The 23602-nt window shown below is 35.6% G+C and overlaps 1 protein-coding gene across 8 annotated transcripts in view; it reads left to right on the top strand.

The window, feature by feature from the left end:
- LOC150082215 (transcription factor Sp9-like) overlaps window positions 1-23602 on the top strand; it is a 257291-nt gene that overhangs the window by 147313 nt on the left and 86376 nt on the right. The window contains exon 1 of one of the 8 annotated variants that reach the window (XM_090379187.1): window positions 10440-10459. The exons of 5 other annotated variants lie outside the window; for them this stretch is intronic. Coding sequence is in view for 1 of the 3 variants with exons in the window: in XM_090379176.1 (XP_090235302.1) it covers window positions 16654-16668 (15 nt within the window). In the remaining 2 variants the exon portion in view is untranslated. Of the gene's footprint in view, window positions 1-10439; window positions 10460-16557; window positions 16669-23602 lie in introns of those variants that run through there. 2 more of the 8 variants (XM_090379181.1, XM_090379176.1) reach the window with 2 other exon arrangements.

Genomic DNA, 23602 nt, shown 5'->3' with positions numbered 1-23602 from the left:
GTAATACCTTTAAATGCTGCATTAAAGCACTTTCTTTAGATCTCGTTTGTTTTATAGAAAGTTTTTTTTTTAATAAATAGCAATCAATTATTATCAGTGTGTTTTAAAGTTGGCTATTCAAATCACCTTAATTTGACCTTGACACAAATACAGTTAACATCAAAGGTAATAACTACTGTTATAACCCATGAATTTAGCAGTTTCAGTTATTTTTAAGTCTTAATATAAATAATTAATTAAAACTGTGTCGATATTCTAATATACAAGTATAAGAAAAATTCTCGTGATTACTACACTTCAATAAAAGATTTGCGCATGCGTAAATAGCCTGTCACGTATCAATACTGTCTGTACAAACCACAGTTTGCCTGATAATAAATTAAAAATAGTTTTCTGTTTCCAATTTAAAAAAAAAAAAGCTAGGTTTTAACGGGTAGGCAGTTTAATACCATATTATAACCCGTTGTCAATAAATACCTTTCTGAAAGAAGATTTTCCCTTAATTACGATTATTTATAGAGATTCTTATCTTTGGCCATAATTCATTGTTCAGTAACCTAGATCAGGAGGTGATGATGAAGGCTAAAAGATATGGCTACAGATAGAAGTAAAGTTTGGACTGGAAAGATCAAAGGTGATCAGGCAAAGTCTAGGTGTCTTCAGCGGTTCCCAGGTTAATTAAATGAAATTGTTGATAATTTGTTGTAATTAAAGGAACATTTTAGAAATGCATGAGGTAATCGTTTAACAAAGGGATAAAAAAAGACAGATGGTAGATATTTTTCGAGATAAGTCTTTCTAATGAACAAGTGGGTGGTTATTTTCTAACATTTATGATTTTTTTTCGGCTTAGGGCACAATGTGATTCGTTCTTTTCAACTCTTTAACCAATTTAAAGTAGAATTTTTCATTAAAAAACTTATTTTAATTAAATATGTTTTTCAAGGTCCTCACCTAGTGATCAAAATAAAGTGGGTTTAAATTTAGTAAAATCCCGTTACAACGAACTTCTCGAGGGTGTACTGATCATTTCGCTGAATGAAATCTTTTAGATCAACATCTTTCAAAATTATTTTTAAAATAAGTATTATTTGTTCAGATCAATTCTACTGCACTTTTCTAACAGTTCGAAGTAGTCACGAAATTTATGGTGGCAGCGCCTTGCTATCAACATCCAGGAGGTGCATAGATGAAATTCCTTAAACTTCTATTAGTGTTTATAAGACGATCTGGCTCCTTTTTGTTGTCTTTTTACACTTTCTTATTCTACTAGTGCTTTATCCTTCTGCATGGAAATTTGCTCATATCCAGACAGTTAAAAAGGAGACAAATTTTCTCTCTTCCAATTATTGTCCCATTGCACTTCTAATCTTTATAAAGCAATGGAAAACTCCATTAACCACCAACTCTTAAGCAATCACCGATCACCAATACGTGTTCCATCAGAGTCGATTTACTGGTGGTATATACTGGCTTGTGTTACTAATATTTGGACAAATTTGATGGCAATATTGGGTGAAGCTGAAGCAGTTGCTATTCACATTTCAAAGGTTTTTGATTGTGTTTAGCATAAAGGTTTTCTAAACAAGCAAGCACCCATCTTATGGATTTCCATCTGTTTTTCTTTTCTGTTTTGTGGCTAGTTTTCTCTTTGATGATAATGGTAGATTGTTCTCTGTGTTCAAACTCTTCCATTAATGCTGATGTTCCCCAAGGTTCAGTTCTTTTTCTCGCACAAATGATTCTTCTGCTCTTGCGTTTATTTTCAATGGCATTTCTAGACAAGATCGCATATTTTTATTAGGGATTACCTTGACTTCTGATCTCTCCTGGCAGAAGCACATCACAAATATTGCTTCCTTTGGGTCAAAAAAAAAAAAAAAAAACTGGCTTTTCTCTTTCTCTCTCGGCGTAACTTTTCTTCCAAACAGCTGCTCACTGTACAAATCTCAAATCCACCCTGCCATTGAATATTGTTACCACATTTTGGGTGGAGCTCCAAAATCTCCCTCAGGATTCTAGACTCCATTCAAAAGAGGGCAGTTAGGTTAATTAAAGTCTCATCTCTAACAGAGTCTCTCCACTCTCTGTGTCATAGACATTCCGTTTCTGCTGCATGCCTTTTCTATAGATACTTCTATTGGCACTGTTCTTCTGAATTGGCATTTGCAATTTCCCCACTTTCTTCCAAACTAGTTTGAACACGTATCCTCAACTAGCTTTCCTCTTTCTCATTTACCCCTTCTACTTCTGTTCTCTGGAACAGAAGTAGAAGGTACTCCGCATGTGTGTGGCCTTTTGTTGCTCAGTAAAGTCTGTCAAGCCCCTTGCTCTTTCTTTCCGAGCTATGGTCAGTCTTTTCAAGGCTGACTTTGGGTTGTGTTGGCGGCTCTTGTTCATCGTTGTTGTCCTTATATTTCTCATGATCTCCTCCAGCTCGGTGTTAGTCCATTCTGGGATCCCGAAGGAGTAAGGAGTATGTTAGCACAAGGACTGCATAGATGTTTTGCCTTTGTGTTCCGTCCATTCAGCTTTGCTTTAAGCACTCTTCTGAGTCTCTGATGGTATTTTTCGGTCAGGAAGACCTTGATTCATTGTACTCTAATTGCTGAGCCTGTATAATTCCCAGGTATTTGTAGGTCTCTCTCCCCTGTCATGGTTTCGATCTCTTTATCTGTCTACAGCTGATTGTTTTGGTGGACTAACTTTCCCTGATAAAATCCGTAGGTTTTGCATTTGCCTACTCTAAATTCAATCCTGATGCCATTGCTGAATTCTTCTGAATGAATCAACTTGACAATACCGCATCCGAATATATTTCGCATCTGCTGGATTTACCATGTTCACTTATGCATCGAATGCGTGTTCCTTCTGCTGTCTTCCGTGAATATTTTTCCTTTAAAATAACAACAGACATTCCAGTTTTTCTTGAGTACGAATATAATGCTTTTCCTTTTATGCCAAATTCAGTCAGATGACGTGCTATTTATAATCTGTCATTGGTTACTTCACTTCCATGACCAATCAAAGCTTTTCCACAAATTGTAAGCGATCAGCTCTGACCAAATAAGGAATATTGACATCACATTCATCTTTCATCTATCGTACTGTAGTACTTGATGTACAGTATGCAGGCCATGCAGAAATAATGGGTAAATTCTTTCAGGCCTCTTGAAGAGAAGTCCTCAAGTTGAGTAGAAAACCAGCGCTTTCACTTCATTAATTATTTCCTCATCGATCTGAAAGCTGAGCCCCGTAATGGTTTCTTTATTTTTAGGGAAGAGGAAACGTGTGAAGGTGAGAGGTCTGTAGATGATGTAGATTTTCAAAGCCACTCCTGATTGCAAAGTCCACTTTAAGAGTAGTGTCATGAGCAGGAGCATTGTCGGCTAGGAGGCAGACATCTTTGGATAGTTACCCGCGTCTCTTCAACTTGATAGCCTACCTTAAAATTCTCAGAAGGTTTCTGTAGTACTTCCCGGTGATGCTGTTGCCTTCTTTGAGGTAATCTGTAAGGATGATACCTTTGGAGACAGGAGACTGAAACATGACATCGTTGTCAGACAATTCACCCTTGGCTTTTTTAGGGGTTAGTGATCATTAATGTATCCATTGTTTCAGAGTCTTACTGATGTACCCAGCACCATTCGGTCAAAAAATCAACCATTCTCTCTACAAAGCTCCAACAATTGTGCGGAAGCCATCGTGCTTTTAGACTTGTACAGGAATTCATGCATTATGGTACAAACAGGCCCATGGATAACGTCCACTTCTGCTGTAAAATTTACGCACTTCAAGGACTAACCGTTCCAGTTAAGCCACAATAGCAGGATCTGTGGCTGAGATGGGTCCTCCTTCTCTTGGATCATCGTACATACTGCCCACGCCTGAACTGTGTTCCAAATTTCCAGTCTCATATGATAGGCAACCCTTCCCATATTCAGCTTTCATCTCCTCATGGATTGGTCTCGTTTCTTTGCCTTGCAAATGAAGAAATTTTATGACGGATTGAACTCCAACGTTCTTCAGCATACACTTCTCGCTGTATTCATGTTCAGTAACCGATGGATCTAGAAAAACAAATAAATGTACATTAACTTATGAGACTTAGTAGTGTACATATACTTAATATCAAGTCTCCAACTCAAATATATCTAGGTGAGGATAAATACTTATTGACCGCTCCTCGTATGTCTTTTGTTTTTAGTTTATTCCCAATGTAAACAAATGGGAGTTGGACTCAGGTTTGAAAGCAGCTGCTTCATATGTTGGAATAACTATTATTATTTAATATACATATATAAATTGGTGAATATTCTGTTCTTTTTTTTAAATTTAATTTTTAAATGTATGGTCTATCTATAAATATACGAAATAAAGAACAATGGGGTTAGCTAATTTCGTGTTACTCTGTCAGAGTAGTTGGATCACGTGACACTTCCAAATGTACAAAACACGTTTCCAATAGTAACAGCTGTGCGATTGAATCGTAATGGTAGCGCAGCTGAAACACCTATTTTTTTTTTTTTTTTTTTTATGTTGCCTTTTATACAGGTTGCAACGATCAGCAACTGAAAGGCTTCTTAAGTGCGTGTACAGATTCTATTGTACCCTTTATTAAAAATCGTTTTAATAAAGGGTAATCTTAAATATCAGCGTATTAAGAGATATAATTTATAGACCTCTTCAATGATTATTTAGAGGAAAGAATTAATAAACACTTGTTTTTTTAATTCTCATATGAAAGTAATTTAACAAAAAGCAACGTTCTCTGTATTAAAAAATATATATACGCGGTTCCATCGAAAGAGTAAGTTTCTTTTTTTATATGTGCATGCATGTCCAAAAGTTAAAGCACAGACTCTTTTTCAATCGCTATAACTCTCAAATCATATTCGAACCACGTCTTTCAACTAAGTAAGAAATCTCCCATCTGAAACACTTAGTTAATTACAGTAGGCTAGCACAGCAGTTATTAGTGCGGTGCGTAAAATGGGTTTTTCTTAAGGAGAACTTTGTATTCTGGTCATATCATTACCTTGCAATCCAAGTCATTTTTGAAATACCAAGAGACATTCATTAATACATATTAAAACAAGCCTGTACTGAATGTATTCTGTAATATACGAGGTGTGCAAATAAAGCTCCCGGACTAGTGCTGTTGGGATAAATGACTATGAAAATAAATGTAAGTGGTATGTTTTGGTTCAAACTTCCTCCAACAGGTGTACAGAGATTATCCAGTAGGTTGACAGATTGCATGTAACAAACAGTTTATTATGGCAAAGAGATCGTCGTTTGACCCTCAGAATGATGGCCGAGGGGTTGAATATGAATAAGAACACGATTCGTCAAATTCTGCACGAAGATTTAGGGAAAAGGAAGGTCTGGGCAAAGTTTGTGCCACATAGCCCACAGATGAGAATAAGCAACGAAGAGTGTCATCAGATGAGTATTGGCTGCTTCAGTACCACCCAAAGACGAAGAGCATGCAGTGGACTTCAAAATCATCACCAACGCCCAAAAGGTTTAGTTTGCAGAAGTCCAGGATCAAGACGATGCTGTTTATGTTTTCCGACAAATAGGATGTGATTCACAAGGAATTTGTACCTGAAAGGGAGAGTCGATGCTGTTTCGAGAGCAAGGCAGCTGGTTGCACGACAATATCCCCTCCCATTCCGCACTTGCTAAGACATTTCTAACGAAGTATGGCATTGTACAGATCAACCATCCACCCTCCTCTCCAGACGTAGCACCAGTAGACTTCTTCCTCTTTCCCAAGGTGAAAACTGCCTTCAAAGGAAAACGATTTCAGGATATTGAGGCCATAAAGAAAAATAACCGAGGAACTGAACATAATCTCATTGGACACCTTCGCTGACTCTTTCCAGAAACTTTTAGAAAGGTGTAATAAGTGCATTCAATCAGGTGGCGATTACTTAATAAAAATAAATCCACGAGCTCCTTCACTTTATATTCTACACCAATCCGGGAACTTTATTTCCACACCTGATATACTCTACCAGTTATATTCTGCAATCCTTTAAATTAAATCCCGTATTTTTTTAAATAAGTTCTATTCGTCCATTATTATTATTTTATTAATATAACTATCCCCTCCGTTCCTTCCCCCCACAAAAAAGGGGACAAAACTTACTACAGGACCGTAAAATCCTGATGGTAAAACCTATTTTTCCGTAGGACCACTACGCGGTAAAATTGGTATTCCGTAAGATGTTTATGCCCGTCTTGTTTATCTTCTGCTCTAATATCATGTGACAAGAACAAATGGCTGTCATTAATTAGTTGTAAGTTTTCTCAGAATTAGGTTTTATATTAGTTAGATAACCGGTCGCATGGTAGTGATCGCAAGACCTTGCTGAGCCTGGATTCCGCCTTGCTCTTTCCGCTTTGGGCTATTTCACCAGTCGCCACCTCTGGTCAGTGGGCGGCTAGTACGCACGTTCTGGGTGACCTGTCAAAAGACGTGAGGTAGGAGAGAGAGAGAGAGAGAGAGAGAGAGAGAATCTGGGTAGTAGAGGGAAAGTTGCGTGCCCGGAGCTGTCGGTAGGAGCGGCTGTAAGCAGTGAAGGCAAATACCACAACAGTAATAACGATGATGTGGATAAACGGTGCAATGGCGGGGTCACCCCCTTCTTCTTCTTCTTCTTCTTTTTTTTTTTTCTTTCTTTCTTTCCCTCTCCCCTCCCTGCTGTCTCCCAACCCTGGTAGTTGTGCCCGAGGCAAAAAACCTTGGCAAAACGAAGCCGCACAGAGCCTTGCCGCGTGTGTAATTATCATTTGTTTGGTCGACGGTGGGCTATCTCCCGCCATAGAAGACAGTTACTGATTTACGGCCCTCATTGGCCTGGTTCAAGAGTAAGGTTCGTACCCAATGAGATCGAAAAAGGGCTCGCCGGATGTTTCTTGCTTGCTTTTGCGGTGTTCTTTCGCTCCAAGTACGTCAAGTAAACTTTATTTCGTCTGTTGGGTATATTTAAAACACGTGTACATGTACGCGGGGCACGGCATGCCTTGTGGATATACTGCGCATGCGTGTTTACCGATTAATTTAATTTGAATTTTGATACGCTATATTTAGATTACTGGAAATTGTGCACTTAAATCTTTTTTTTTACGCCACATAGATTCATGTATGTGGGATATTCGTACTTTTTGAATCTTGCTTTTCTATTGGTTGATTAAATTAAAATATCCGTTATTTAAACTTCATCGGATGTTTTTAATATTCGTACTCTCCGGAATGTTTTTTTGACTCCTTTGTGGTTTCGAACTGACCTATAATATTATTCTACTTAAATTTTCATATTGTGTGATTTCCATGATTATTATTGACATTAATGTGTGTGGCACATTCGTACTTCTTTGAGTCCTGCCTTCCTATTCGTTGATTAAATTCAAATATCATTATTTGAACTTCATCGGCTCTTTTTAATATTCGTACTCTCCGGAATGTTTTTTGACTCCTTTTTGGTTTCGAGTTGTCCTCTAATATAATCCTAAATATTATTCTACTTAATTTTCATATTGTGTGATTTCCATGATTATTATTGACATTGATGTGTGTGGCACATTCGTACTTCTTTGAGTCCTGCCTTCCTATTCGTTGATTAAATTCAAATATCAATATTTGAACTTCATCGGCTCTTTTTAATATTCGTACTCTCCGGAATATTTTTGACTCCTTTGTGGTTTCAAATGCTGTCCTATAATATAGGCATAAATGTTATTTATTGTTAGTTAGTTATGGTTATTTATAGTTAGTTATGTCCTATAATATTGACAAAAATGTTATTACAGGAATAAATGATAATTATTGACATTAATGTGTGTGTCATATTCGTACTTATTGGGTCCTGCCTGTCTTATTGGTTTATTAAATTCAAATATCATTATTTGAACTCCATCGGCTGTTTTAATATTCGTACTCTCCAGAATGTTTTTATACTTAATTAGTTTTCATTTTGTATTAATTTTCATATTTTATAATTATTATTGACATTAATGTGTGTGTGTGTGTGTGGCATATTCGTTCTTATTGGGATATTCGTGCTGCCTTCCTATTGGTTGATTAAATTCAAATATCTATTATTTGAACTTCATCGGCTGTTTTGAATATTCGTACTCTCCGGAATGTTTTTTGACTCCTTTTTGGTTTCGAGCTGTCCTCTAATATAATCCTAAATATTATTCTACTTAATTTTAATATTTTGTGATTTCCATGATTATTATTGACATGAATGTGTGTGGCACATTCGCACTTCTTTGAGTCCTGCCTTCCTATTCGTTGATTAAATTCAAATATCCATTATTTGAACTTCATCGGCTCTTTTTAATATTCGTATTCTCTGGAATGTTTTTGACTCCTTTGTGGTTTCAAATGCTATCCTATAATATAGGCATTAATGTTATTTATTGTTAATTAGTTATGGTTATTTATAGTTAGTTATGTCCCATACTATTGGAAAAAATGTTATGATAGGCATAAATGATTATTATTGACATTAATGTGTGTGGCATATTTGTACTTATTGGGTCCTGCCTGCCTACTGGTTGATTAAATTCAAATATTTGAACTCCATCGGCTGTTTTTAATATTCGTACTCTCCAGAATGTTTTTAGACTCCTTTGTGGTTTCTAATGCTGTCCTATGATATAATTCTAAATATTATTCTACTTAATTTTCATATTTTATGATTTACATGAATATGTGTGTGTGGCATATTCGTACTTATTTGAGTCCTGCCTTCCTATTGGTTGATTAAATTCAAATATCCATTATTTGAACTTCATCGGTCTTTTTAATATTCGTACTCTCCGGAATGTTTTTTTTGACTCCTCTGTGGTTTCGAATGCTGCCCTATAATATAATCCTAAATATTATTCTCCTTAATTAGTTTTCATTTTACATTAATTTTCATATTTTATGATTTCCATGATTGTCTTTTTTGGGTAAATAGCTAAACAAGCAAATTAAACATTCATCCGAGTAAACTACTTTCTAACAAAATCCTACGGATATTCCGCAAGTCTTTCGTGAAAATCGCAGACAAGAAGGCGGGGGGGGGGGGCGGAATCGGCCACACAACTCTCCTACAGACGTACACACGACATTATCGGCGCTGAGCCGCGCGGTAAAACGAATTTAGTTCGATCCGGCTCTAGGGATGGGAAAACAGATAATTTTTCTTCCGTTAATTAATCATCCCGTCTTACCTGAACAGGATAATTATTCAAGTTTTTATAACGTTCATGGGAAAACTATGCAAGTCGCATTAGGAGATTTCTCTGATAAACCAGCAGCAGGCTAGGAGATAGTCTTAGAAGAAATACAAGAAGGAGAATTTAGGAGACTCTGCTTTCCGGAATTAAAATATACCGAAGGATTTTAAGAAGCAATCAAGGGAGGAAAACTAATTAATAACATTTTAGGAACAAAGTCTTAGAATCATAAACTTGAAAGAATAGTTAGATACCTTGTATTTTTCTTTTTTTTACAACTTGGATATTTAGACACCAAGTAATTTCATTTTTACATTCTACCAATTGTGCATAATAAAAAAGCTTATGCGCATGTGCAATGTTATTTGTGCGAATGTCAGTGAGGAAAGAATTGTACTGCGCAGATGCAGAAACGTAATTAAATCATTAGAAGGAGAGTTCATGAGACACTACTTTCTTGAATTAAAATATAGCGAAGGATTTTAAGAAGCAATCAAAGGAGGAAAACTAATTAATAACATTTTAGGAAGAAAGCCTTAGAATAATAAACTTGAAAGAATAATTAGATATCTTGTATTTTTCTTTTTTTTACAACTTGGATATTTAGAAACCAAATAATTTCAAATTTACATTCTACCAATTGTGCATAATAGAAAAGTTTATGCGCATGTGCAATGTTATTTGCGTAAATGTCAGTGAGGAAAGAATTGTACTGCGCAGATGCAGAAACGTAATTATTCCTGTTGGTAATTAATTAATTAACATAAAAAATTAAAAATGTATACACTGAGTATAATATTATTGGGAATGTGGTCCCCTCTTTGCCAATACCATAACCCCAATATTTCTTTGATATTTTCACCTAAATAATTAAACATAATTTTAATGTTTTTCTAGAGGGTAAGGGGGGGTAGGGATATTGTATTGTATCCCTACAATACAATGGGAAATGGGTGATTGTATGGTACAATTTGGCAAAGAAAAACAGTTCCCGAAATGTCATACTAATGTATATGTTTTTTTCTTAATGTTAATTTGATTAATTAATATCGTGGCGTAATTTGTTTCTATGCATTTTTTTTACAGTTTCTAAATCATCGCACGTAAACAAAAGTAAAGTAAAAACACATCGAAAAACAGATGGGGAGACAAAGGGACAGTTAAAAACTCATTCGCAGTGGGAGGAGATTCTAATCCCTTAATAATCGCAGCTCTGGTGAGTAGCTCATCTTCTTATTTGAAAAAATTCGGACTGCAGTAATTATACAATAAACCGATTCTAGGACTGACATAATTTCATTTTTTTAATTGATTGAATGAAATGATTAAGTCTGCTGTTTACCTCAAGGTTAAGAAATCCATACTTAAAATCCGTTAAATCCACAACTGACATCCATAATTAAAATCCGTTTGTCCACAACACATGGAAAAACATGATCCTATTACAATAGAAATATGAAATTGCTGTGTTTTTTTAAATTTCAGTTTTTCCAGTTTAATATCGACAAAACATTAATTATTGATTGTAAATTAACTTTAAATTCTAGTTAAGTTATATTTTATAATAAATACCTAATATTAACATACCAGCTATCACAATTTTGGAATTTGAGTTTCACTCTTTTCTGGATCATATAAACATTTATAGTTTTTTTTTTTTTTATTTATTTTTGTTTCTTCTGTTTTTCTTAGTTTTCTTCGATTAATGACCATCTTAAAAGTAGATACCAATCCAGTATATCGAGAAAATGTCAAACTGTGTAGGACATTTTTCTTAACATCTTGGATTGGTGTTTACTTTTCTTTCATGGGTTCACGAAGATAAAAACAAAAACATACCTTGCGGTTGGTCGTTCCACTCCTCTGATCTCAACTTTTACGACACGCAGTCGTTGTAGTGGTAGTTTAAGTCGGAGAGGTGACCCTCAAAAAAGTATAAAGACAAAAAAAAAGGTCATACTGAAGAAATTACGAAAGCGTCGGCAACCTTACAACTTCCCATAGCGTCTTTGAATGGTTAATGGTAAATCCAATGCAGTAATTTGGGAGTTTATGTCTCCATTGGACCAATTGACTTTATGACTACCCTGTTCCCCAAGAAAATCGCTAAAACCTGGGCAGTAACGAGACTGTTCTTATAACATTAGCTTTTTCATCACTTTCTTCGTGTTCTTTTCTTTGCCTTACTTATATATACATGCATCTTGCAAGTACAGTCTAACTCTCCAAATCTGGCAATCCATTAACCTTGCTGTACGTACACATGCACACTGACGCAGAGAAAATTATTTTTGAAGGTAGTGCAATATCGTGACAACTCGTTGTCACGGTATTGCACTACTTTCTGCTGTGAGTGATTAATTATATTAAATACGGAGGTTGGAACCCTGCTGGCCGAAAAATACTTAAATGGATAGGTTAATCCTCTTAACTTCTTATAATCAAGTGTACATTATCCTTCCCCCCACTATGGATTCTAATTACACTCTGCATGTATTTGTATTTACAGTGACTAAATGATTTAACACTTTTTAAATAATGTTTTCAAGCCCTGGTTATTTTCGCATTAAAGGGGAAAATCAGCTTCATGTTTTTACGTTTTTCTGGGGGACCAACTTTCTGTACACAGAAAGTTGGTCCCCCAGAATAAGTGGTACAGAAAGACAAAAGAGAACTTGAATGCTGTCAGACAGAGAAAGACATTTGGAGAGATTTACACTTAGTTATTAATAAGTATTGAGTGGGGGGATGCCATTTTTTGGATTTTTTTTTTTTTCATTTTTAAACGTTGGAAATTCGACTTTTTTTTTTATAGAGACGAGCAGGTATTGACATGAAATAACAGTAATAAACTGTGTTCAGGCAGTTTTTAAATGACTAATCAGTCATTTAGACGTCTGAACAAGCTTTTTCTTTTCAAAGAAACACTATCAGTTGCATTCGCCATCTTATCTTTTACTGTTTATGGAAGAAGGGCGGGGATTATCTCAGTTATCCAATCGGGATCTTTTCTTGCAATAATTTTCATTTTAATATAAAATATAGATGATTTAATCGACGAAGCTTTTTTCGAAACAACTTGTTGTATTTCCTGTATACGAAATTCAGACTTTAGTTCTATCTTTTTCTTGTCATTTGCCCACAATTTCCATCTTAATGCAGAACTACTTTCTGTGGAAGAAGCATCAAAAGTTAACTGACATGGATTACAGAAAGCAATAATCAACTGTCTGAAGTTCAAATAAAAGCGACTCATAATCTAGTGTAGTCTTTAAAGCACGTAGAATCAATTAAAATTTACTTTAATGAACATATAATTTCTCGTAATTGTTTTTGTTTGTTTAATCAGCTTGCAAATTAATTAATCTTTTTATCAACGACGTTTTTATTTTCGCTTAAACTGCATGATAATCTTCTCTCGTAGTAAATTCAATTAGGTTTTTCTAATTCTCTCCACCCCCCTCCAACTATTTTTCAAATATCTGCAGAAAGAATCCATCACAGTCTTTGTTGGAAAGCAGCTTTATTTGTGGAGCAGGAGATGGACTAACATGTCAGAAACACCCAGTATGCAAATAGCCGAGTGGTCAAGCCAAGGATACATCAGTACACGTGTTTTGAATAACCGAAGTTCAAGCCCCTGACTGCTAAATACGGTGGTGTTTCTTGTATTCCTTCTGTCAGCGAACTCCTCTGACCAAGTGGTCATCCCGGAGTATTAAACAGAAAATTTATCTATTTATTATTATACAATTTATAGTGCTATCTAGCGTTAAATTCTGAGGGAGAGCAAATACCCGCGGAGGTTGGCATAAATACATACGTTAGAAGTAAATAAATAAACTTCCTTTTTATTTTCATTTTGTATAACAATTTTCTTTCGTAGTAAATAAATATCTTGTAAATTTAGTGTTTCTTCTTCCCCGGACTATTAAAAAAAACAAAGTATTTATTTTGTGAAGGACTGTATAGACGTCTCTAAGAGAATTTATTTTCGTTGAAAAGTCTGTAAGTCTGTTTTATAATTTCTAAGAATTCCAGCAACAGTCGACATTTTGTTGTCTTTATAGTTTGGTTGCGTCAAGGTAACTCAGGTCAGGAGACGTTAGCGTATCAAGGTGTAAACTCTGTATGTGTTCTATGGCTGGTTTGTATACTAATGGGATGAAAAGCCTAAAATATAGTGCATCCTCAATAAATATTTTTATTCAATAAGAGAACCTTGTTGACTGCTAATTTTTATTTTATTTTATTATTTTTTATATTATCCTACTACTGATTTTGGCAGGTTTGCAAGTGATAATATCTATCTCTACTCGCCATACTGTAATAAATGAAAACCACAGTTTAAAAAAATTGAAGAGAATTAAAACAGAAATATTCTTATACGTTCTCCATTTCTTTTCTTTTATTTATATATTTTTGTTCAGGCATGGAACCGATGCCTTTGGTGTCTCCAATTATACTTGTTCGAAGATGGGGGAGGGAGGGATGAAGGAATTGCCAACAAAAGGGATTTCAATTTATGCCTTCATTATAAACTAAACATGAATATTTCCACACTACGTTGCTGGCTCAGTTTCAAATCAACGATGGATTTTTGCCTTTATTTACGTAGCTGGTTTAAATTATCCCGAAATTGCCCCTTGTCTGTATGTGTGTGCGCGGGTGTTAACACAGAATCTCAGAAACTCCTGAAAGTGGTGAACTTGGTAAATCCAACGTCAGTGTTTCCTAGTTTCTAACAATAGAATGGTCGGTGATTTATCGTGGTTCTTGCCCTTAATAATGACCTTGCGTCGGCTCTGTCACCGCACAGAACCTCGCTGATGACTGTAATTAAGTGGCCAGCAACGGTCTGCCATTACGATAATGTAGACCCCCCTTTTCCTTTAGGGGGACTATTTTACTGTTCTTTATAGAGTATTAAGGGAAGAACATGGACTACAAAGAGCTTAGCCATAGCTGTGATCACGTGAGCTCTAAACGTGCTGTTCGCTGACGAGACATAAAATGCTATAATAGAATGAATGTACAACCTTTCTAGGAATCTGTGAACACCGTAATAGATATTACTACTGCGTTCCTCTCTCCCTCCCCCCCTTTTTTTTTTACTTCGTTAAGAAATGAGTAACTGACCTAATAAGATGAGCTATGGAATCTATAGAAAGTACTTGACCAGCAAATTTTAAAATGCGAGCATCATAAGACACAGCAAATTCCTATACACCGAGTTTTGTTGGTATTGCACTACTTTCGAACCAATGACGTCATCAGCTAAGCAGCTATTTATTTAAAAGTTCAGGAAATCATAAGCCAGAATTAAGAATACACTTAGATCTAATATTTCTCCACGAATAGTGCTTTTCGAAAGACATTTTGCTGTATTTTGTAGTCTACCAAGCTCATGAAAACATTATTTGCTAATTCATTCACTGTGAATGGAATATATTCATTATTTATAACCTATTCGTTGCTGTTGGTTGGAGAAAACCTTCCATGAGAGTACAGGCGTCTAAAAGTACCACTCGGTGCGATTACAGCAGATTGTCATTCCCGGGGGGTTACAGAAAGCGGAACTTAAAAAGTCGAATCTCGCAGAACCTGAAATAACAGTTCGATATCTTTACAGAGCAATTTGTGTGCTGATTTGAAATACGAAGAACGCAGAGGTTGGGGTTCATTAGAGTGATATTGCTTAGCCTGTGGTGAACCTGTTCTGTTTCGTTATAAATGTCATTCTTTTCGTCATAAATAAATGAAAACGATGTGTAAATATGATTTAATGAAAGCACGCAAGAAGTAAACTAGTATTTATATTACAGCACCAATTACTGTGCATAAAAGGATGCACTAACCGACAAAACGAGGTGTTTATGTTTACGTTATTATTTTTGTTAATTGAATTAATTAAATGGATTTTATTAGAGAGAAAAAAAAGGCTTTATTTGCATATTTTTCTGAGTAAATACTGGTGATTTCATATATGGATAAATCACCATGATTATGCTCTGACACGTGATTGATTAGCACTTATACAACCCCCACCCCCCAAAAAACTAACATCATTGTAAAATAAACTGTGACCACTTTTTACTAAAAAAATGTAAATAAAGAAATTTAAGTTATATTTCTTGAATTTATTACCTATTTCCTTAACTAAAGAGAAATTTATCAAGAGACCTTTGTAATTTATCATCTGTTATTGCTGCCGTGAGTTCTTTTCCTCTGTCGATTTAGCAATTAAAAATCATATCAAAAACTACTTTACACACACTTCAATACTAGCAGTAACTAAAATAAGTAGTTAATTTTTTTTATTTATTTTAAAGTTACAATATTGCTTTTGAATTAATTTCATTATTTACAGATCTTTATAATCACCTACAGTTGACAGTTCATTAAAATGAACCCTTGCAGTCTTCTTGCGCTAATTTTCCTGTCGTATTAGTATTTGATCATACAATGTCGACGTTTTTTCCCTACCATCTGGCCCACGTGTCAAAATTAAACATCCTTCATATCATGCACCCCCTAATTATTCAACACCTTCCAACTGCCCACCTCATATCATTTCAAAATGCTTAAACATCACTTGATGACTTCAAATTTTTAACCGTTCACCTGCCAAGTTTTATTTTCTCTCATCTTCTCTCTCTCTTTTTAATTGATATTTTACCACTATCTGTATATTCAAGTTAACAACGAATTCATCGTTACGTAATTTCCTATTTCGTGACATGTCACCTACGAATCCGTACAGGGGGGGATACGTGACGCCAGTAAACAAACAGATCCATCCTGTAATATACACTGTTTATAAATAGTTAGCGTAGCCCCCTTTTCGCTGTTTATTTATTTATTTTTTTTAATATATATAAAAATGAAGAAAGGAGTTTGTTGCTTCCTGGAAAGGATCTTTTGATTTCGATTCGTCCTCCCCTCCCCCCTCAAACCATCTCAGTGTAAGGAATCTCTGCTGCCGTAGTACGTCACACTGTGATATCACTAGCACGCGGGACAATGTGTGAATTCATGCGCTCAGTCACGCCACGTTGTGTAGCGAACAATAATAACAGTTTTTTTCGGCCAGAAATTCGCGCCAGCAGCTGCCGACGCTGCATCGAGCCTCCTTGTGGGTATGGAGATCCTCTCACTACACGGGCGGTGCGCACGGTGTCAAATTCACAATAGTATACTGTCAGTGGAGTGTGGAGACATTAAACAAACGCGCTAATAGATACACACCGTAAATTATGTTGGCTCATTCCATTAGAGTGCTTAGATGACGTCGTTCTTGGTTTTGCTTCATTAACTCTTCAGGAATTTGTTATAATCCTGAGAGAAAAAGATGCTCTTGGAAGTCTTCCCGGATGTTGCTGCTGTAATCTTTTGCGAAATTCTGTAACCATGGAAACGCGTGACGTAAGAAATACTATTATCATATATGCGGTATATATTCTTTTTTCTGGTGTCTTTGTATACGTGTGTGTTGTTTTGTAAGTTGAAACTTTAGTTAGATGAATTCGGTGTTAAATTTTTATATAATATTACATTAAGAGGGTCGAAGTATTTTTTAATTAAATTTGTAAACTCAAAACGGAATTTTGGTTTTAGTAATCGACTGTTTTGTATCATGTAATTGGCTAATGTTAGTTTAGACAATCAGAAGTGTTCCAGATTTAAATAACGAGTGTGTATTGGTTATTAGCCTATATAAACATTAAAAAAAAAAAAAAAAAATCAAAGATGGCAGGGTAAATTTGAAAAAAACTTGAGAAAAAAAAAAAAAGAAGCTTCATCCTTGGTAAAGTATAAGCATATATACTGAGTGGCCAGTTTATTAGGTACATCGACTTAATGTATGTTAGTATTGACGGTCCCTATGTGTGCGCTGGTAAAAGTATATGTATTTGTGTGCGTTGAAGCCTGTGTTTGTGGGCCCAATTGTGTAGACTGTAAATGGTGAAGTCGAATTTTACCGAGGTTCTGCCCTATGTGTCTCGCGTTCGGCTCTTTGTCGTGCTGGAAGTATCCATTGCCAGATGGATAAATTGAGCACGAAGTGGTGTACGTGGTCTGTAGTGAAGCGTTGGCACCTGTCATGATGGGCCCATTGATTCAGGCTGTCATGAATTCTTGACAGCATGCCCGTGTCCTGCTGTCAACATTGAACAACTGCAACAGAGATTCGTTGAATGAGGCGACCCTTTTCCACTCCGAAAATGTCCAGTATTGGGATATACCCTACGTTGATTCTATCACCTGATAAGAGTCAAAAGTGGTCTCTGTTGTTATACCCCATCCGTCTGACGCATTGCGCGTTCCACTATATCCCACTGCACACCCCAGTTGAACTGCGTTGTCATTTAATCGATTGTGGCCGTCTGTTAGACTTTGATTCCTTCCCCTATCCGCCTACGCGGTTAGTACATTTGGTGGAATCACCGTCCTCTCCAAACTGGGTGAAAAAGACCCAAGTTCAAATCCTGTCAGTGACGTGAGGAAATTTTATGGGCCTTTTCACAACATAACTGAATTATTTGATCTCAGGAGAGGCTAGCATGGTTTTATCTTCCTAGAAACTCGGGTTTTTCGTTCAGCAGACAGGCAGATCGACCAAAGAGCACATGCAATTTACAGACATATTATATACGGCCCAATATGGCCGTATATAATTCAGATGCTTCTGAAATCCTGTAATTCTCTAGAACCTTGATATCTGGCTAGTAGCTGTATTAGCCTGGTGTGGACACTGCTTCTGATATAACTGTTGATTTCTTGGATGATGTGGGTACACTTAATAAATTGCCTATCTGCAAGGCGTAGAATCTCGCTTGCCATATAAGGACTAATTCTGGTAAACTGAGATATCGTATCTAGTTCTGATGTTCTTTTTAATGTAAGTGATTTTGGCTTATTTTTTCCCCTTGAGTAACGTTTGGAGACGTTGTAGAAGAGTTTTAGGAGCATTAGAGACTAAGGCTATAGTGCTCCGTGTATACCGTCTGTAAATTGCGTGTCTTCTGAGGTCGATTTTCTGTTTTGCTGGATGAAAATCCCGAGTTTCCGGGAGAAGAAACCATGCTATCCTCGCTTGAGACCGACTAACTCAGCCACATTGTGAAAAAGGCCCATAAAAATTCCTTCCGTCGCCGATGGGACTCGAACTCAGGTATTTTCCACCCGGTGTGGGGGAGGACTGTAAATTATTTATTTTATTAGTGTTCCTCTTACTCAAATTTATTTCTACAATTCAGTATATAATTCTTCTTGTTTTTCCAGAAGGTATTGCTTTTCCGGCTGTAAGTTCTTACTTTAGCGATTTAAAAAAAAAAAAACTACTTACTATTCCAGTATTCAATAGCTATCCTTATTATATTCTTGAAATATCTTGTAGTTATTCTTGTTGTATTCTTCAGCTGTTTGTTGATTATTAAGCTCCAAAGCAGCTAAGGCTACGAGGCGTTAGTATATTGTATGTGTTCTGTGGTCAATTTGCATGTTTAAATAATTAATAATCCAGTTAGAAAATTTTATAGTATTATGATTAATACTCAAAATGATAGTAGTCCCAATGCAACACATCTTGGAAGCTCTGCAAATCATGGATCTCGAAGGTGCAGAAGTAACATTTGCCTTCGCCCGTTCATTTTCCATATAACTTTACCGTTTGATTCTCTCCTGCTTTCTTTTTTTTTTAACATTATTCTAATACAATTTTGAATTGTCCTAAAACATAAAAAACATACGCATGTATTCATAGAAATTAAATTTATAACAAAAAATAAAGTGGTCGTGAATTGTGGCCCGGCTTGTAGGTCTCAAGTTGTAATCATTTCGCTCTGGTATTCTCCTGATTTTCAGGGGTGTAGAAGTATTATTTATTATTATCGTGGGATGTGTCGAATGAGCGAAAGAAAAATGTTAAAAAAGATTTTACGATTTCAGAAGTTTTATGAAAATGAAAGGGAAATTAATCTAGATAGGGATCAGTTACAATTAGTTGCCTTCCTTTTCCGTTTACAACACCGGAAATGGTTAGAAAACATAACATCTGTAACAGGTATAGGTATGTTATGTCAGTGAGACGAATTCGTTTTTAATTGGCGAATTCAGTGACGCTTACTAGCTGAGTATGCAACTTTTTTATTGTATATGTATATTTGTATTTCTGTATATCGCAACATTAAAGAAAGGCTGTACTAATATGTTTTACAACCTTTTGTTAAAAAGCATATACAAATGTACAATAGAGGAGAGTCCTTAAAGTTTTATCGGTTATACACTGCTCGACAAAATTAACAGACCAAAATGTTTTTCATGAATATTTTATTGTGAACGATGTCCCCGAAGGTGAATATTTGATATAATAGGCATCCTGGCATGCAAATTTCGAGTATCCAATAGAAATCGATCTACCACCTTACAGAGCAGCACATTATGCAAATTATTCGTATCTATTAAAACACGGGTTGCGACCACATCGCTTCATTCCCGTTTTTAGTCTTGCTCAGTGGGATCGCCACATCTTCAGTACTCAGGATGGCAAGTCATCTTCGTTTAGATGAGTCTTTGAGATGGTGGGCCGTTGGACGACTTGAAGCTGGGCAATCGTAGGCGGAGTGGCACGTTGGCTTAATGTGTCACAGAGTGTCGTTTCGGCACTGTAAGAAGTTTCAGGAGACAGGAACCATTACAAGAAGAGCTGGCCAAGATCACCCGAAGGCTACGTAAACCAGGACAGACCGTTATCTGGCTGTAACAGCAAGACAGACCCCGCGATGTCCTGTCTTTAACCGTCTCTTGAGGTTGCAGCGGTCACAGGTGAAAACATTTCCAACCGGACTGTGTTAAGAAGGCTCAATCCAAGTGGACTCTACGCTGATGGCCCAGATTTCCTTTTCATGCTCGACAACACCACTGTACATAAGCTCAAGTGGTGAAGGAATTCGTTGAACGGCAGTCGTTGAATATCTTGAAACTGAAGATATTCAACGACTGCCGTGGCCAGCATGATCACGGACTTAAATCCGATCGAACATGTGTGGGCGTCGCATTGCACGCCGACAGACAACTCCTTGATCACTTGGTGGAAGAATGGGATTCGTTGCCACTATAGACACCCTTATATCGAGCATGATTCACCGCTGTCAGGCCTGTTTAAAGTAGCCTGTGTAGCCGTTGGACGGATCATACGTCGTGCTAATGTCATGTGACCATATTTTCGAGCATCTTGTATCGACTTCTGTGATGTGGTCTTTTTGGTAATTCTTATACAACCCCTATAAATGCCCCTTATACCTGTCTGAAGTTTCTCGCTGTCTCCTCATTTTATCGTTATTCTATGGTGCACCACCGTTCTAAATTTTGTCCGCTTCATCGCAAGCTGCATGAGTTACATCACGTTTCTACGTGTTCTGTTAATTTTGTCGAGCAGTGTAGTTTACTCAATGCACGCGATCTACCTTGTTTCTCCATCCTACAAAACAGGTAAGTGTTTGTTTGATTTTAAAGACGCAATATTTTGAATGCAGTATCCTTTTGGTGTAACTGTTTTTTGAGAATAACATTTTCATTATGAAAAATAATTACTTGATAAAAATATAAAAGGTTATTATGAAAGGGAATATTGATTTAAAATAATAGACAATAATTCTTGGTAGCGAAATACCGTTTATTTGCGGAGCATTGCATTATAGAGTAAAAATTTCCGTTTTTGGAAGAGGTTCACGCAAACAGAATTCCAGCTATCAACAACTCTACTCCACTCTAAATAAATATCACCCTGGGACAGAAAAATAATAAAGGAGCTTTAGATTGTTATATTACAGTTATACCCCATTATATGGGGTATAATTTTTTGATGTGGATTGGGTCTGTTCATACCGTTTAGAAAGCCTTGTTACCTCCAATGAATATCTTCCTGTCGTATCTGACTAACTTCACCCTTCAGTGCTTTATTTTTACCCGCCCCTGCGATGAATTCTTTCAAGGCGACACTATCCACTGTGCAAAAATTGCATCTGAATGGTTCGAGGAACATTCCCGAAATTTCCAACATTTATCCTGGCCACCTAATTCTCCAGATTTGAATTCAGTTCAGAATGTCTGCAATATGCTGTAAAATGCAATTGGGCTTCGCAGTTCTCTAGTGACCTCAATACAGCAGCTAGTAAATACCCTGATAGAAGGATGGTAAAATCTGGAGGTAGACTCTCTGAGACACCTAGTGGAATCCATACCGTGATATGCATGTGCTGTAATTTGGCCAAAATGTGGCCCTACTAGATATTAAATATCTTTTTCTAATTTTTTGGTCAGTGAGTGTATTATACATTATCAAAAACCTTCATGAATTTGTTTGTTCACGATATTGGTCTGGATTATTGCATCTATAAAAATAAATCACTAAGTCCCAACCAGTAATCTAGTTTATAAACCAGAATTTAATCAGGTGATTTGAAATACGAAATTAATTGGTGAGTTTATGCAAATCATTAACTGTTTATATGCCAGGAATGAGCGCTGCAGCTAAAAGTTTGTATTCTTTAAAAAAAAATTCCATATTTCAAGGTTGTATTTTAAATATTTTTTGGTGGTACACCGGATTAGAACAACTTGTTATTTACAATACATCAATTTTCAAATTATAGCATACAATGGGAACTTCATTTAACCTCCATTTCTTGAATATGCTGATAAATATTGACACCAAATAAAAAAATTGACTCCATTTTGATAGAGTTGATCAAAATCCAGGAACTTTTAGTATAGTTAAAAAAATATCAAAAATTTATGATATTTTTCTTTTAACTTGTCTTTGAATGTTAAATTTTTTGCTGGAAAAATTATATAATATTATTTAATTATAATATAATAGTTAGGAAGAAAGCTTTAACTGTCGTATGTAGTTATATAAATAACAATAGTTATACATATAACTGTCGTATGTAGTTATATAAATAACAATAGTTATACATATAACTGTCGTATGTAGTTATATAAATACAATAGTTATATGTATAACAATAGTTATACATATAATTATTGTATGTAGTTAATGTAACTAAACGTTCCATTATTTTAGTAAGTTTATATTATTTAACGAGTACCCCATTTTAAAAATCATGATCTAAAGTAAATTTTTATTCGATTTAAATTATTATTTATTTATCAAATATTTATTTATTATTTAGTTTTAATGATATTTTTCATTTAGGGTATCTTTGAATATTTAAATTTTTCTGGAAAAATGACCGGATGGTTCAATAGTGATGTAATAAATACTTAAATTATATATACCTTTTGAAAAAAAAAAAAATGTATATAGATATGTACACTACATATCATTAATAACCCTAAGAATAGCATTAAGAGGTTGAAAAGGATAGTGTAGTAATGGTAATGTTCAACCAGGGTCTTCACACTAAATGATTTTTCGGAAAGAGGAAGAAAAAAAGTTAATAATAAGTTTTAATACTCTTACACTGGGTTTGGAAATAATTAAAACATCCAAACACTCCTCCTTCAAGTTGGAAAAACCATTAAACAATAAAGATAATTAATCAGGCAGGATAGCAGTCAATAGTGTTATCCATACCGTTAATTTAGAGAATTTTAGGTGTGGAATTAATTACGTTGTTGCTGACAGTTTGAATTACATTATTTAAGTATTCTGAGCAAAGGCACAAATAACACCTGCCTGTAATAAGGTTGTATCTGCAGGCTATGGAGGCACCTTTACAAAGTTCATGGAGCTTTCCTGCTTTGGTTATATGAACAGGGCCATAGCAGGTTTTTGTTTTCTTTCTTTCTCTCGCCGTTGTTGCAGTAACTGAAGTATTTCTAAACTGATCCAGAGAAGATCGTTTTATAAATATCCAACAGTGTTTTGGACACAAACTATGGACGCTTCTTTCCCTCCCGAATCAATAGAATGAATGTTTTGTTAACAGTCATTTATAGTACAACTAAAAGACTGTTTATGCCTGTCCATTCATTTAACTTCACAATCTCACCTGCTCTCTGACGAGATGCGAAACAGTCGAAACATGTGATGGAGGTAAAAACCCCAGATGTTGCTAATACTTCCTTTTACCAAAGTTACTGACCTAACCACTTATCTCCGAAAGCAACATATTGCATCGCTGCTTGCCCTTTGACTTAAAGTAGTGGCTATGCTCTAAAACATCTGTTCAAACATCATTGTCATGTTTGGGCAGCAACTAGGAAAACACGTATATTGACTTTTGTCGAATCCAATGATATCTTATATTATATAATCCCATCTCTATGACTTTAGTTATCCCGAAACTTCCATAAATATGAAGTGAATTAGGTATGTTTTTATTTATGA

This window comes from Mastigoproctus giganteus, chromosome 8 (assembly GCF_048544385.1).
Source record: "Mastigoproctus giganteus isolate SK-2022 chromosome 8, ASM4854438v1, whole genome shotgun sequence".
Classification (NCBI taxonomy): domain Eukaryota; kingdom Metazoa; phylum Arthropoda; class Arachnida; order Uropygi; family Thelyphonidae; genus Mastigoproctus; species Mastigoproctus giganteus.
This window is presented reverse-complemented; position numbering and strand designations above follow the sequence as displayed.